Source organism: Tiliqua scincoides, chromosome 2, assembly GCF_035046505.1.
Source record: "Tiliqua scincoides isolate rTilSci1 chromosome 2, rTilSci1.hap2, whole genome shotgun sequence".
Taxonomy (NCBI): Eukaryota; Metazoa; Chordata; class Lepidosauria; order Squamata; family Scincidae; genus Tiliqua; species Tiliqua scincoides.
The window spans coordinates 174524257-174539708 of NC_089822.1; the positions used below are offsets into that span (position 1 = coordinate 174524257).

At 42.5% G+C, this 15452-nt stretch overlaps 1 protein-coding gene across 1 annotated transcript in view; it reads right to left on the bottom strand.

Annotated features, from left to right (window-relative positions):
* SLIT3 (slit guidance ligand 3) overlaps positions 1–15452 on the bottom strand; it is a 534848-nt gene that overhangs the window by 128281 nt on the left and 391115 nt on the right. Inside the window, exons 19-20 of the mRNA XM_066612910.1 lie at positions 10223–10386; positions 5224–5356 (exon numbers count right to left, since the gene is read on the bottom strand). Of these exons, the coding sequence (XP_066469007.1) occupies positions 5224–5356; positions 10223–10386 (297 nt within the window). The remainder of the gene's footprint in view (positions 1–5223; positions 5357–10222; positions 10387–15452) is intronic.

Here is a 15452-nt window from a genome sequence, read left to right on the forward strand (position 1 = left end):
TTGCCCTGTGTCTGGATCCCTGAAGCCCAAAACACTGCAAAAAGGCTCCGCCTCGCCCAGGCAGGGAAATAGCCCTATGAAAGAGGTTCCCCTTTCTAAGGAACAGTAACACTCTTGGAGCCCCTGAGCCAGCAAAGAGGCTGAAGAGGGGAAGAGGGGGGGGTGGAAAACCTCTGTAGCCAGAGCATGTGCAGCAAGGTGGAGCTCACTCACTCACTCGGGCAGGTGTGGTAGCCACAGAGGGGATTGCTTTAAAAAACCCAGGGAGTGTTTGCCCAATTCCCCCCCCACCCCGCCCCAGATGGTGCAGGCTCTCCAGCCTATGGAAACAAAACAGTCCAGCAAGCAAGTCTTCCCAGCAAGCAAAGCATGAGATTTAGGCTACAATCCTCTCCACACTTTCCTGGGAGTAAGCTCCTTTGACTACAATGGGGCTTACTTCTGAGTAGAAACGCATAGGACTGGACTCTTGGAATGGAACTCACCGTGAATAAATAGGCTCCACCTGTAATTTCCTGCCATTGCTCCCCTGCAACTGGTTACTGGGACCTTGAGGAGAAACATGAGTCAGAAGAATCTCTCTTTTTCTCCTCCTACAAGTAGTGATAACTTATGAACGAGAGGACTGCTGGGGAGCCCCTCCCCCACCCTCCTAGGGGTTTCTGAAAGATCTTGCCTGAAGAAAGGCAAGAAAGGAGAAGCCCAGGTCATGGAGCTCCTGTCACCAGCTCCAGAGAAACTTCAAGGGTCTGAGACAACATCATTTAAAAAATATTATCATTCATTTGACACATTTATATCTCACCTTTTCTCCCTCAATGGGTGTCTTTTTATAACGTGTATATAATCTTTTGTAACATGTTTGGTTTAATAGTGTAAAATCACCCTGAGTGCCTCTGCCAAGGCAGAAAGGCAGTATATTAATGCTGTAAATAAATACAAAAGAAATAATCAGTGAATTCTTGAGTATGTGCATCTGACAAAGCAAGTTTCAAAAGTCCAAACACAGATTAAGCTGCTTCTATACAGGTCCAGCCTTGTTATACACGGATTTTTTATACATGGATTTGACTCAACACTGAGTCACTGCAATGGCCACTGCAAATGAGAAGGAATGTGCTGATCCCTGGAGAAGGGGAAAAATGCACCCCTTTAAAATGCTTTTCTTACTGTTGTAGAGATTTTTATCTCAACATGATGAGAAGGCCCTTTAAATTAAAAGAAAACAGTTCTTTACAATAGTTAGAGAGAGGGCAAACAGCTGAAAATCCATCAATCATTCTCTCTCCAAGACCCTCTCCCTTCTCCCTGAACACCTGAAAGAAAGATAATCCTTCCTAAGCACCTAGAGAGAGACTGATTGTTGGATTGTCATCTTAATGACTCTGACTTAACATCACAAGGTCAGCAAGGCTGTTTTTAAATCACCTGAGCAAAGGGACTTTGCTTTTTAAATTGATTTGCTATAGTGTGATTTTGACATCCCGTTCTGGGAACTGAACCCACGCAAATAATGAAACTCAACCTGTACTATGAAAAACATATGGGGTACTATTCTAGGAATTTCTAGGAATCAGGCCACTCAAAAAGCCAACCACTTCTGACAAACTGGTCTTTTAATAATCGATAAAAGTAGATGAGGACAATTACCCAGCAGCAGAACTACATGTCTTCAGGGGTATAGGGTATAACTGGCATATATTGAACAGCAATGTTAAATACAGCTCTTGAACAGCAATTATGAGAGACTCAAAACATCACAGCCAAAGACTCAGAAAAACTAAAAGCTGAATTCCTCCCAATTGAAACACTGTTGGGCTGAAACAGCAGTAAGGGGTTGTAATGCAGAAGTAAATTTTGTTTACACTTTTGAGATACATGAACTAATGAATAAAAAACACTGAGGAAGAGTTTACATTCATTAATTTTGTGCACAACTTTCAGTATGAAGGGAAAAAAACTCTTCCTCCCCATGTTCCCCCCCCCAATGTATCACATCACACCTTGCTGTTGATGTCCTCCTCCACTGCAACTGCTTCTTCTAAAGTGGCCAAGCAGGGAGGATGCTGGGAAAGCAACCAGAAAGCTATTGCTAGTATCCTCCCCATCTCATCACCTTGCAAGAAGTGGTGAGGACTGAAAGGCAACAGAGCTGGCAGCAGTCATCTTCCAAGCATCAGAACTGAAGGATAAGGAGGAAAGCCCCAATCTTCCTCTCAAGGAAGGAAGGGTCAAAGGCCAACTCAGATTGAGGCTGTTCCTGGAGATTTTTCTCCCAACATGGTACAATGTTGGAAATTCTACTATTTTCAGTAGTCAATTAGAAATTGATGCCGATTCCTGGAGACTCCAAGGCCAATACTGGAGGGATGATAACCTTATGTATACCTACAAAAGTTCCTTGCCATATAAAAACAAATCACCCTTCAACAAACAGAGAACTAAGGAGCCCCCAAAAGGGGTAACTTGGTGCCCAAATCCATCCGAATTTTCAGCACTTATGAAGCCACAATGCAACCCAGAGGTAAGGGAACAAATATTCCTTTACCTTGAAGGGGCCTCTGTGACTGCCTCCCACCACCACAGAATGCAGCGAGCAACCCGTTGGCACAGCTGGATCAGTGCTAGAAAGTTGGATAGGATTGGGCTCTCAGGCATCTTTATAGCTGACAGAATCATAGATAGTATGGATGCTCACAAGGTTCGAATACATTCTGAAGTCTTTAGTCTATTACTTTATTGGCAACACATTTGGCAAAATCAGTGGAGGCCGCTGTAAGCAAAAGGTTGGAGATCAAAGATGAAGAAAGCATGGGTAGAGGAAACAAACTAAGCAATGAGAAGGGGGCAAAAGAGGACATTGTCCTCCTCCCTGGACAATGACCTGGGGCTCTGTTTAACCCATTTCTGCCCAGTCCACAGGTGTACACATTTCATCTCTGTTGCATATTTGCAATGTTGGGCAGAAATGGCTTAAGTACAGTGAAGGTATGTAGATTATACATCCCAAGGACATCCTCTTGCCTGTCACCTCCTTCTGCCTCCCACACTATGGTGCTTCCCAAAAGCACATCAAGTCTGAATCTCTTGGCCAGGAAATTGTTCTTAGGTTTCAATGGAGAAAGGAGTTTTCTTGCCATATTCCCATTTTGCTAGTCATTGCTATATCATTTGCTGTGCCTCACTCTAGCCTTGGCAAATAAAGAGTGTTATTACAGCTTCTGTTTCCCATCAGACTATCAAAGACAGAACCTAATAGAGTTTATAGGCAGAAGAAGCATTAAGTACACTCACCATTTCTGTGATAAGGATATAATTAGTGGCCACCAACTGAACTTACATGCCATAAAACCAATGATGTCTGCCTCATATTCAACAGGCAATTTGAATCCAAGCCACATTTGCATGGAGACACTGAAAGTGAAGAATGACATACCCCACCGCCAACTTCTTATGTCATGCAGTTTCCCTTCTATTACAGTATTTTTTCCAAAGGAAAACCGCACACTCTAAACTCACAGCAAATGAGATGCTGTCCTCACCTCATGCAAATCTCCTTTACAATTTAATCCAATTATCTGTGTTATTTTTAGCATGTTTTTGTGAGTTTCAGAGAAAAGAATCCAATGTTGGTTTTCTCTGTTTTGCTTTTCTTTTAAAAAATGTCAACGAGCAGGGATAATTAGCCCACAGATAATTGTGGTGGGAATACGTTTTCAATAGCTCAGTCAAGTGATCCATTGTGAACATGCTACATCCTGAGGATAAAGCACTACAGAACATTCAATATTGACTGATTTAATTTGACTCACATAGTTAGAATGAGCAAAAAGAGGTAAAAGGCTGTTTGGCTGTTAAAACAACCCCATTCTAGGCACCTTCCCATTCTAGTGAGGCATATAAAAGAGGATGTACCCATCACAGTGGAAAACTATTATCTAGAGAACTCGGAATGAAGAGCACGGAAGACAAATTGGCAGGGCTGGCCCAAGACTTGCTGACACCTGAGGCGGCCTGCCAAATGGCGCACCTCCTCACCCAATGTCATTACCAACCTCTGCTCTTCCCACTCTCCAATGTCTTAGCACAGCACTGTCCTCTGCATTTCCTTTGCCTCTCTGTCCCGCAATTCCATTTCCAATCCAGGAAGTGGAAGGAAAAGCAGTGGAGGCAAGAGGGTGGAGAAAGAAGAGTGCCTCCCATCAATCTACTACCTGATGTGACAGCTCTAGTTGGTCTCATGGATGGGCCAGCCCTGATCACTGGCTACCAGTGATGATGGCTATATGCTACCTCCAGATTCAGAGACACCGTGCCTCAGAGCACCAGTTGCAGGATAGCGCTTCCAAGGTAAGAATATACCCTCATCTCCCACATCTCAGTTTCCCAAACGTATTGGGTTGGCGACTGTGGGAGACAGGACTAGATGGGCCTTTGATTTGATCTAGCAGGACTGTTCCAATGTACTTTTAATCCATATGCAAAATTGGCCTTGCTTTACCCAACAGCAGGTAAGGGTGCAACACTAACCCACTTTCCAGCACCAACATAAGGGCAATGCAGCTCCTAAGTAAGGAAACAAACATTCCCTTACTTAGAGTGAGTGCCCCCCAACTGCAAGATGCAGCACACATCCCAAAGGCACAGCTATGCCAGTGCTGGAAAGTGGGTTGGTATTTGGGCCTAAGAGAATCAATTGTTCAGTTCTACTAAAGTGTGCTGCACCTACTTGTTCTAAGCAATTTAAGTGATATTGCTAAATTATTACATGGAAATAAAGCTCTTTAAAATAGGCTTTATTTATTAATGGGCAGGAGGTCTGGTCTAGAGGGTAGAGCCTCCATTTGCCTGAAGATAACATCCACAAGGTTGCCAGTTCGAGGCCACCGGCACCGTGCGACCTTGAAGCAGCTGACAAGCTGAGCCGAGTTATTCCATCTGCTCTGAGCGTGGGAGGATGGAGACCAGAATGTGAAACCAGATCAGAAAGAAACATCTGAATGTTGTGGTTCTTGAAAGATAGAACCTTCTTTCAATTGTAAAAATCCCTATGGGGATTTAAATAGCCTGCCTATGTAAACTGCCTTGAATAAAGTCTTGAATAAAGACCAAGAAAGGCTGTATATAAATACCTGTATTATTATTATTATTATTATTATTATTATTATTATTATTATTATTATTATTATTATTATTATTATTATTATAATAAATATGGCTTACAGTTCAGTCACATCTTTGGGGACACCCTTAGGCAGGAACCGCAGCCCTTTGTTGCTGCAACGAACCACTGAATCCACACAGGTACACTGGTCTGGGCAACGGGGCGAGAAATGACAGCTGCTTTCAACATTGCCTGTGGGGGGTGGGGGGAGAGGGAGAGGGAGAGAGAAGGCATAAAATAAGTTTAAATAATAATGGGGTGAGCCTGAGAAAGTTCAATTCTAATACAGCAACTCACCTCATATAAAATAGTTACACCTTCAAATAATCCACAACTACGGTTACTGGATTACAGAATCGTATCAATTCTTTAGGTGGCACCTCAACACCATATATTAAATGCAAACTCACCCTGTCTTTTGCACTATTCCCATACTTATAACAACAGCACATGGCCAAATATAAGCACTACAAACTGAATTAAATTAACGTGGCCGTGGAGGAGAGGATAGCCAGGGGGCAATATATATAATAACAGAATTGTAGATTTCTGTTCATCTACAGTGAAAACATTAAGAGCAGCTTTGCTTAGAACCCATGGAATCTCTTTTTTAAGATTTCCAGGGCTGGACAGATATTGGTCTGGAATATTTTTGTGTACATGATCTTGAAAGTTAAGGTTACTGCCTCTGGAGATTCCTTCTATGGCTATGAGTCTATCTGACTGGTTCACAAATGCATATACAGCACAATATATCTGTACTTGAATATTATATCCTATTTACTTGTTATGTTCAATGCACATGCACTTTGTACAGCTTACATATTTGTTGATCTGTATGTGCATACAGTTATTCACAGTGTTATGTTTAACATGCATACACTGGCACTTGTGATCTGTGTCTTACATTTTTGAGAACAGCAGACATTGTATTGAACTTTTATAAAAAATCAACTACAGGAAAATATGTATACAGGCATGCATCACTTAATGACCTTCTGGCCAGTGACAGCCCACATATGTGATGGCCGCTGCTGGTCATGTGGTTGGACCTGGACACACACACCCCTAGCCTCTGAAGGCTTTGCTCCCCTTGCCTCTTTTCTGAGCCTCCTAGAGGCAGCATGTGTGCTCCCTCTGTGTGCTCCCTCTGTGAGGCTCAGAATGCTCCGATCGCGCAAGAGGTACGATTTCTGGTTTCCTCTGGGAAACCAGAAGTCGGATCTCTGTGTGATTCTGGCATTGTGAGCCTCTTGGAGGTTCAGAAAAGCCTCCAGAGATGAAGGGAAAGAGCCCCTTGCCTCCAGAGGCTTTGCATTATGTCAAGCTCCACTTGACGACTGGGATGCTTGTCCACATCCCTGTTTTGAAGCAGCACACAACTGTACATGTACAGTCATCTGTACATGCATATCACATAATGTGCGAATAGCCTTTGTACCCTTCATGATTGACAGCTAAATGACTGAGCCCTGACTTCCCTGAAATGCATGGTGTTTAAGAATACGTGAAAAAGTATGGAAGTTGTGGCCCACACACACATTTGATGTTGCAATTATTACTTGGTACTGAAATAATCTAGTACAAATATGCATGCGTGAATCATGCCCTGAACAGCTAGCCATCCTGTTTATTATTTTTGTGAAAAAAAGAAAAGCTTAAACATATCGTGTGTTTCCTGGCATGATGAATATTGGTTAAAGAGCAGACGTTCAATATTAATACAGCACATTCCTTAATTTTTCTAATCACAAGACCTCTTTGTTTTTAACAAGCATAATGAGAATAAAAGAACAAGATAAGTTATGCATCCATAAGTGCTGGAGATCCATGTGTGCTTGCATAAAAATATCTAATATTTTCATCATGACTGTTGAGTTGTATAAAACAGATCTTATAAAACAGATTAAACCTCACAACTGGAGGGTAAGAGGGTTACTGTTACAAAGCTAAATCTTTGAAATGAGGGCCATTAAAGCATGGATTTCTCCTACAATGAATATGCAACCTCACAAAACGTTAAGAAAAAAGTAACCTGGAGTATTGTGTCCAGTTCTGGTCACCGCATCTCAAAAAAGACATAGTGGAAATGGAAAAGGTGCAAAAGAGAGCGACTAAGATGATTACGGGGCTGGGGCACCTTCCTTCTGAGGAAAGGCTACGGCGTTTGGGCCTCTTCAGCCTAGAAAAGAGACGCCTGAGGGGGGACATGATTGAGACATACAAAATTATGCAGGGAATGGACAGAGTGGATAGGGAGATGCTCTTTACACTCTCACATAATACCAGAACCAGGGGACATCCACTAAAATTGAGTGTTGGGCGGGTTAGGACAGACAAAAGAAAATATTTCTTTACTCAGCGTGTGGCCGGTCTGTGGAACTCCTTGCCACAGGATGTGGTGCTGGCGTCTACCCTAGACGCCTTTAAAAGGGGATTGGACAAGTTTCTGGAGGAACAATCCATTATGGGGTACAAGCCATGATGTGTATGTGCAACCTCCTGATTTTAGAAATGGGTTATGTCAGAATGCCAGATGCAGGGGAGGGCACCAGGATGAGGTCTCTTGTTATCTGGTGTGCTCCCTGGGGCATTTGGTGGGCCGCTGTGAGATACAGGAAGCTGGGCTAGATGGGCCTATGGCCTGATCCAGTGGGGCTGTTCTTATGTTCTTATGTAACCTGAGGTAAGAAGCACATGTCTAGAAAGTTTTTGTATGCTCTAAAACCAATAAAAAAACTTCAGATGTTTCACAATTGAATTAGGCTCTACTGAACATTGTAACAGTCTGCTATTTGCTGATTATTCCAATAACAGGGATAAACAGCAATTAGTATGCCAAAAAACAACAAAAACAAGAACAAAAACAATAATTTGAACAGGTATTTTCTTTTGCCCTTGTGCCACTACCAGAACATTAGATAAAATCCTCAAGTTAGAGTGGATGTTTCAGCTCAAATACAAGGAATAGATTGATTATGGCTGAGTAAATGTTAATTTCCATTAGGAAAGTTGCTTGGAAAAAACAACAACATGGTGACAGAAACAGAATTCTGCTTTTCAGTCTGATGCTGGTTTCTTTTATCAAACCAGAACTAAAACAAGCCACAGTTCCCTGTGTTTATAGTAACACAGCTTTGGTTCATTCTGAAGCAAAAACAAAAGCAGGAGCTTCACCCTTCCTCTTATGTGTGAGAAAGCAGGGGAGGTGACGGAGACATACCTGTATAGGTCTGTGGGTGCTTCCATTTTTGTTCATTTGTACCAAACTAGTACTTTCCAGGTGCTAGGATGGGGAATCAGCTAATGCAGGGGTGCCCACACCCCGGCCCTGGGGCCACTTGAGGCCCTCAAGGCCTCTCAATGCGGCCCTCAGGGAGCCCCCAGTCTCCAATGAGCCTCTGGCCCTCTGGGGATTTGTTGGAGCCCGCACTGGCCCGATGCAATTGCTCTCAGCGTGAGGGTGACTGTTTGACCTCTCGCGTGAGCTGTAGGATGAGGGTTTCCTCCTCTGCTTACTGTTTCACGTCTGAGATGCAGTAGTGGCAGCAAAGGAAAGACCAGCCTTGCTTTGTGCACGGCCTTTCATAGGCCTTGAGCTATTTCAAGACCTTCATTCATTCATATGAGTTCATCTTTAATATATTCATTTATGTAAATTTATTCAAATTTTAAATGTAAATAAATTTTTTCCCCCGGCCCCCAACACAGTGTCAGAGAGGTGATGTGGCCCTCCTGCGAAAAACTTTGGACATCCCTGAGCTAGTGTAATGATTGCTATTCCCCCCTCTTATCCTTCTCAATGTATTCCTTATATGCTTATATGCTTCCAGGCCTCGGGGAGCACTGCAGAGGGCTGTGCAGGGCTCCCTGCACCTCCTGCAGCCTGCTGCAGCCCTGTCTTCATAAAGTAAGTCACAAGCACCCCCTCGCCCCCCCATACTGGCACGATCCTGGGGATCACTTCCCTGCCTCTCCCCTTCCCCCGCCCCTTAAAGGGATGGGGGAACCTTTACATGAATGGTGGGTTTCGACCCACCAGTTTGATAACCACTGGCTTATACTGTATACGCAAGCATTGCCACTGTAGCTGGAAGACCATCTCTATTATTTCTGCAGATATTTCAGCGTGTTAATTAGGAACACTGACCATTCAGAATGTTTATCTGCAAAAGCAGAAATACAATTTTTTGCAAGGGGAATACTTTCCAAGTTCTTGTTCTGTATGTTAGTTCAGATCTAGCATTATTGTAAGGCTTATATTAATTGTGCATTAGTCACACTCTGAGTATTAGTGAGTGAGTTCTATATACCATAGATTTTTTAAAGTTTTTTTCTTTAATTTTACAAGCTATTTGATTACTGTTCATCATAGACATGCATTAAAAGTTTTGCCAAACTTGCTATCGCTCAAGTAGTTTCACATGTTATTTCACATGACATATGGCCATTTCAGATCAGACTATTGCATACTTGCTCTTAGGAATTGGAAATGCTGATTCCAATCCCTCACCTGGAAGGTCCTAAAGAGCTTCACCAAGCAACAGAAATTTTCCCCCCAAATCATCACAGACCTGCTCTAGATGTTATGAAATACTTTGAATTTTAGTATTTTTTCCCCTGATGAAAATTAGAAGCCCCTAAGTCCTGTGATGCAAACATACTGTTCTGTTTTTTTTTTTAACACTCATCTTTGTCGCCTGGATATGGAGAATAATAAAAGACTCTCCACAGCAGAGGAAGCTGGGCCCTTCACAGCCCCACTAGCTTAGAAAATATATCACATCGGATGCAAGGAAGTCCCATCAAGACATTGTTTTATGGGAGAAGAATGAGAATACAATATGCTTATTTGTTTGAAGAACTAAGCTACACAGGATGGAAGAGTTTTAAGCGAGCATTACTAAAGAAAACACATTTCTGAAAACACCGGGCAAGTAACACTTCTCTTTTGGCAGCTCACTCTCTCCAGACTATTTAGCTAAAACTAGTAGTATTGACTCTACAGCAAATTCTACCAGGAACGTCATTAGACCATTTTCCAGAAACTGTCCTTACCATCACATGTGAAGTCCTGGGTAGCCACATCCTGAATTGGAATCTCCTTCAAGAAAAATGGTTTCTGGCACCGAGGATTTCCACTGACAATTCTCCTCTTCCTCAGCCACTTTCCCAGCCATGCCAAGTGGCAGTTGCAGTTAAATGGATTAGAAAGCAAATTACTGGAAAGAAAATGAAGTAAAACACACTGCCAGTTATTACAGAAATAAAGGGATGGGTTTTTCCCCCCAAAACCAAATTGTCAGACAACTAACTACTAGTCTCTATTGTGGGTATCTCACAAAGGAGACTGCATGTCCAATAGTTAAATCTTCTTTTCAATGAAGAAATCCAAACTGGATTTGAGAGGTTTTGTTTTCTCTCTGCTACATTTTTCTAACTGGAGACAGACTACGAGGAATGTGGTCTGCCAACCCGGAAGATGCTTCAGCATAGTGCTACTTCCTTGTTTCAGGATGAGGGCCAAGCCCTGTGTCTCTCAGTGACACAGGAGATCTGTAAATAGAATCTCCCTTACAAAAAAAAATTAACAATAACTGGAACAGTGGAGGGGGGGAGGATGGGTATTCAGAACAGCACTGCTCAGAAAAAAGGGGTTATCTTGTTCCCCTGCATCATTTCCCAATGTATTGGATTCCCAAAGGATCTATTTGCTGTATGAGGAAAACATACAACTACCCATATGGTACTTGCATGTTATTGTCGTGGAGTACACAGGAGCTGGTGAGGGGGAATGAAACTGGGAAAATAATACAGGGTGTGAGAAAGCCCTTAAATGACTATCTGACTGCCACAGTCCCAGTCCAAATCACCTCTTGTGGCTCTTTTTAAAGTAAAACAATGAATCTGTTGGAGATTCTATTATTGGATCTCCCCATGCTGCTTTTTCTTTATTTAAAATATTTATACACTACCTATTAGCCTCAACAAGGGACCACCAAAGCAACTCACAACACTGGATAAAAATACACTTTGGTCCTGATATCACAAGAAGCAGAACACATTTACTACATGCATTAAGTAATAACTCCCATATCGTTTCAGCCCAGCTGTTACAAACTAACAGAAATTCAAGCTAACAAAACATGGCAAGAAATGAATTGACTGATGGCAAGCAAAAGCCTTCCAAATCCAGTCTCACTACCTCAGAATTCTTTTGTTTTTAAAGTAATATTGGTGCACATCATATATCAAAAGCACAACGGAAATGTGCCATCAAGTAAGGTTAAGAGCAGCAAATCACAGACATTAAAAAAAAAAACCTCACAGGTGTAACTCCACTGCCAGAGTTCAAGCCCAGCAGTATGCAATACATTAAAGCATAAAACTTCAGTGACATTTTTATTGCCGATGGTGGGAAGAAAGGGATCAGCACACAGCCATACGAAGATCCTGAGAATCTAATGGTTATGTGAAGATTTGTTCAAATGAATCCAACAAAGGACAATGTGATTGTCAGACTGTAAAGCCACAAAGCCAACATAAAAAAAAGAAGAAAAAAGTCATATCTGGCTTTCAAAACTCTGCTAAAAACTCTGTCCATAAGTTTAAGAAGACAGTGATTTTCATACATTAAGGATCTCAGATTAAGAGCACAATCTGAACACGTACAGCTGGGGCTCCAGCCCTACCACCAGCGGTGGGTGTCGTGAAAGTGCTGCAAGGCACTTTCCTGCTGGCAGGAGACAGCCAGCGCATGCAGAGAAGCCAGCACTAGTTGTATTGTATGCCCATTCGGATTGGGCTCTTAATCTGAGATCAGCACCAGGAAGATGACCAGGAGGAGTGCCGGTGGGGTGGGGAGGCATTTCAGGGTGGGGGAAGGTTGTAGAAGGCAGGGAGGGGGAAAAACTAGGCAGAAGAGGACAGATTGGAGGGAGGATTGGGCCTACAAGCGTGGCGGGGATGGCAGCAGAGGCCATCTTATGCTTCCTCCTGAGCTGAGCCGCCCAACACAGGCCTCTGGTTCTGTGCCCAACAAGTACAGGTCTGATGAGACCCACTGGCACCAGCCATGTTCTACCCAGGGTAAGGGAACTGCTGTTCCCTTACCCAGAGGGGACTCTGGCAGCTGCTCTGGCCCTGCAGGATACAGTGGCAGCCATTTCGATGCTGCTATACCTTACAGCACCTGCAGCCCACAGATTGGGCTGCCAGAGTCTGTGTAATCCTGGGACTTACAAGTTACAGAGCCAGTTTAAAAATCTATTTAATATTTTTGCATTATCTTTGCACTTCGAAGTTCTCAAGCAGGTTTACAAGTCCTGCTTGCTACACATGGGATACAGGGCCTGCTACTTTGCAGTACACGAAACAGACTTCAAACTCTGCTTCATAGTCAGCTTAAACCGAATTGTTTCAGACAATTAAGTTCCTTTGGCTCCAGTGGATATTCAATCAATTAAAATACTGCAGCTTCATGTGAGCTGGAAACTGAGCTGAATATATGTACAACTTTCATGATGGCAGTGAAATGAGTAATGTAAACCAATAATGCAAGTGATTCTTGATAAACAACATGTTTGTTCAAGCCTTTAGAAAAATAAGTGTATAAATGTGGATAAAACTATTGCAACTGTTGTCATGCTTCCGTTTTTCTTCAAGGCATCATAGTTTATTAGAGAAAGGGAGACAAAATATACTTATGTCTTGGCAAAGCTACAACTGTTTCTATAGCAAGATTATGATGTGCCTTTTGCAGGGCCTATGAGAGGAATTTTAGCAGGGAGTACAAAGTTTCTTCTGGGCCCCTTCCCAAAGGGGAAGAGGGTCAATGGGGGCAAAACAGGGGAGGGTACTGACAGCCACAGTAGTCTTTGGAGCTCAGGTCTACTAGGCTTCTTGATGCAGAGCCCAGGTCTACCGGACCATGCGGCATTGGCAGCTAGATAAAATAATATGGAAAACCAAACACACTCCTAAATCTCTTTAAAATTTTTGAAATACAGAAAATTGATTGCAGAAAATTAGCATCATCGTATTTAGGCTCACACTAGAATGGATCAAAATGAACTTCTGCAGCAGCTGTAGCCCTATAGCTGGGTCCCTGAGCTTCTATACACTCCTTCATTATTATGGGATCCACAAGCCAAAGAGCTACTTTAGCAGGCCAGTTTTCTCCCAGATTTGACACTGTGTTAAGGAGGGTCATTGATGCTTTCCTGGTCCTGATGTGTATGGCTTGCAGCAGTACTTAACACTGCATGCATGTGCTTGTGCCCCAGCATTATGCACTGGTAGTGAGTTCAGGTGAGATAGGAATATGCCAAGTCCCAGGAACTTTCTGGGTCCCTCCTTTGGCTCCTGGGCCCCTTTCTGACCCTGGGCCCAGGTACAAATTACCCCCTTTACCCCCTCTCCTAGGCCCTGGCCTTTTGCTGGACTCATGAGAATGTGCATATTGAAAATATCAGATAGTGAAGAAGTGTTGCTGTGCAAATTGTTTCTGATAATAAAGGATTTACAATCTGGAAGGGGACATTAAACTGAAGCATTCTTAATGCAAGTTTTGACTATATCTATTTTAAAAAAAAGAGTTTCTCATGTACAAATGGTGACATTTGACCACTGAAGTGGTATATAATTGGGTAATCAGATTTTCCTCCACAATGAGAGTCAGGCTGCAATCCTATATACTCTTACTTGGGAGTTAGGTCCCGCTGAATTCAGTGGAACCTGCTTCTAAGTAGACATGTATAGGATTTGCCTGTCAGTCACACAGAAGTAGGGCAATGAAGTATTCTGAAAAGTGGTTTATTAATATTTCATTTTATCACAATTTAGATAAGAAAAAGACCAACAAGTTAGTAACTGAAATTCAAGCTAGACTACAACTGAGCAAAAGCAGTGCTCAATGCTATCTTTGGCAAAACTCCATGAATGTGGGGGAGGGATTCATTTATGATCCAGATATCAAGTAATGGCCAGTATGCAATTTAAAGTGTGCTTTGTGGCCTCTTATTATGCACACATATAACTGTGTATACAAGCTCAGCATGGAAAAAAATAACAACAGTATTGCAAAGCTGAATTATTAGTTTTTATTCTACTGAAACCTCACAACTGGGAGGAGGGAGGATCAAGCACATGCGTGAAGCAAACATTTGTTCTTCTTTCACTGCAAACACTATTGTCAGAGCTGCAGTCATTCAGAAGTTGTTAATGATGATGGCACAAAAGCCTGCATAAAGCCCAAACGAAACCAGTAATCATTAAAGCACTATGAAGGAGAAATCCAAGTTAAAAACTTGGAAAGAAATGTGATCATTCTTAGGAGTGATGAGCCATACAAAAAGAATGTAGGGTCTTAGTACAAGAAAGAGCAGGAAACCAGAAAAGTGTTACTAAGTTTTTTGGGTAGGTAGACCAATGGGAGGTCTTAAGGATCTGACTCAAAAAATTAAAATGGTGTGTAGAAGAACAGTTATACAGTCTGTATGGAATGGTAAAAATGCAATAAAATCTCAGATCCCTCAATTTCTTTTGGGCACAACAAAGTTCAGTCTTATATGACAATGCTTCCTCTTTGCAGCACCTAAATTAGATGCAAAGATCTTGCCACACCAGCACATATACACCGACTCAATTAATTCAGCACCAGTAAGAACATCTTTCACAGTATGTGGTTTCTCTGCAGAAAGAAAAGGGACAGAGCATTGATACAGGTGAAGACCCTTGTTGTATTGGTAGGATGGTGAGACCAGATTCCTCAGCAGTTAGGACATTCTAATGGATGGTGCCACCATTGAAAAGACCCTATACCTGGTGGAGGCTCATCGCAACCTGGAAGACAAGGACAATTGGCCCATAAAGGAAGGCACATATGGTTGAAGATGTCCTTGAGATAGCCAGGTACTAAACCGTTTTGACCTTTAAGGGTCACAATGAACACTTTGAATTGATAACACATTTAAAATAACCAATGCAATTCATAAAGAATCAGGATTATGTGATCATACTGAGCAGTCATGGTTAACAACCTGACTGCTGCAGTTTGTACAAATTAAAGTTTCTAACTATTTTCCATGGGCAACCTCACACACAGTAGCAGAGCTGGGGGGGGGGCTGTAAGTGTTGCATGGCTCAGAAACTCATCATGTAAGCAGCTCCTCTCCCTTGCGGCCATTCTGAGGAGCAAAAGCAACACCTCTGTTTTTATCATTTTCAGTGGCTAGGTGGGGGGAGGAAGCTGCCTTCTGGAGCATTTGTTGAGCTCCACTTCCATCAG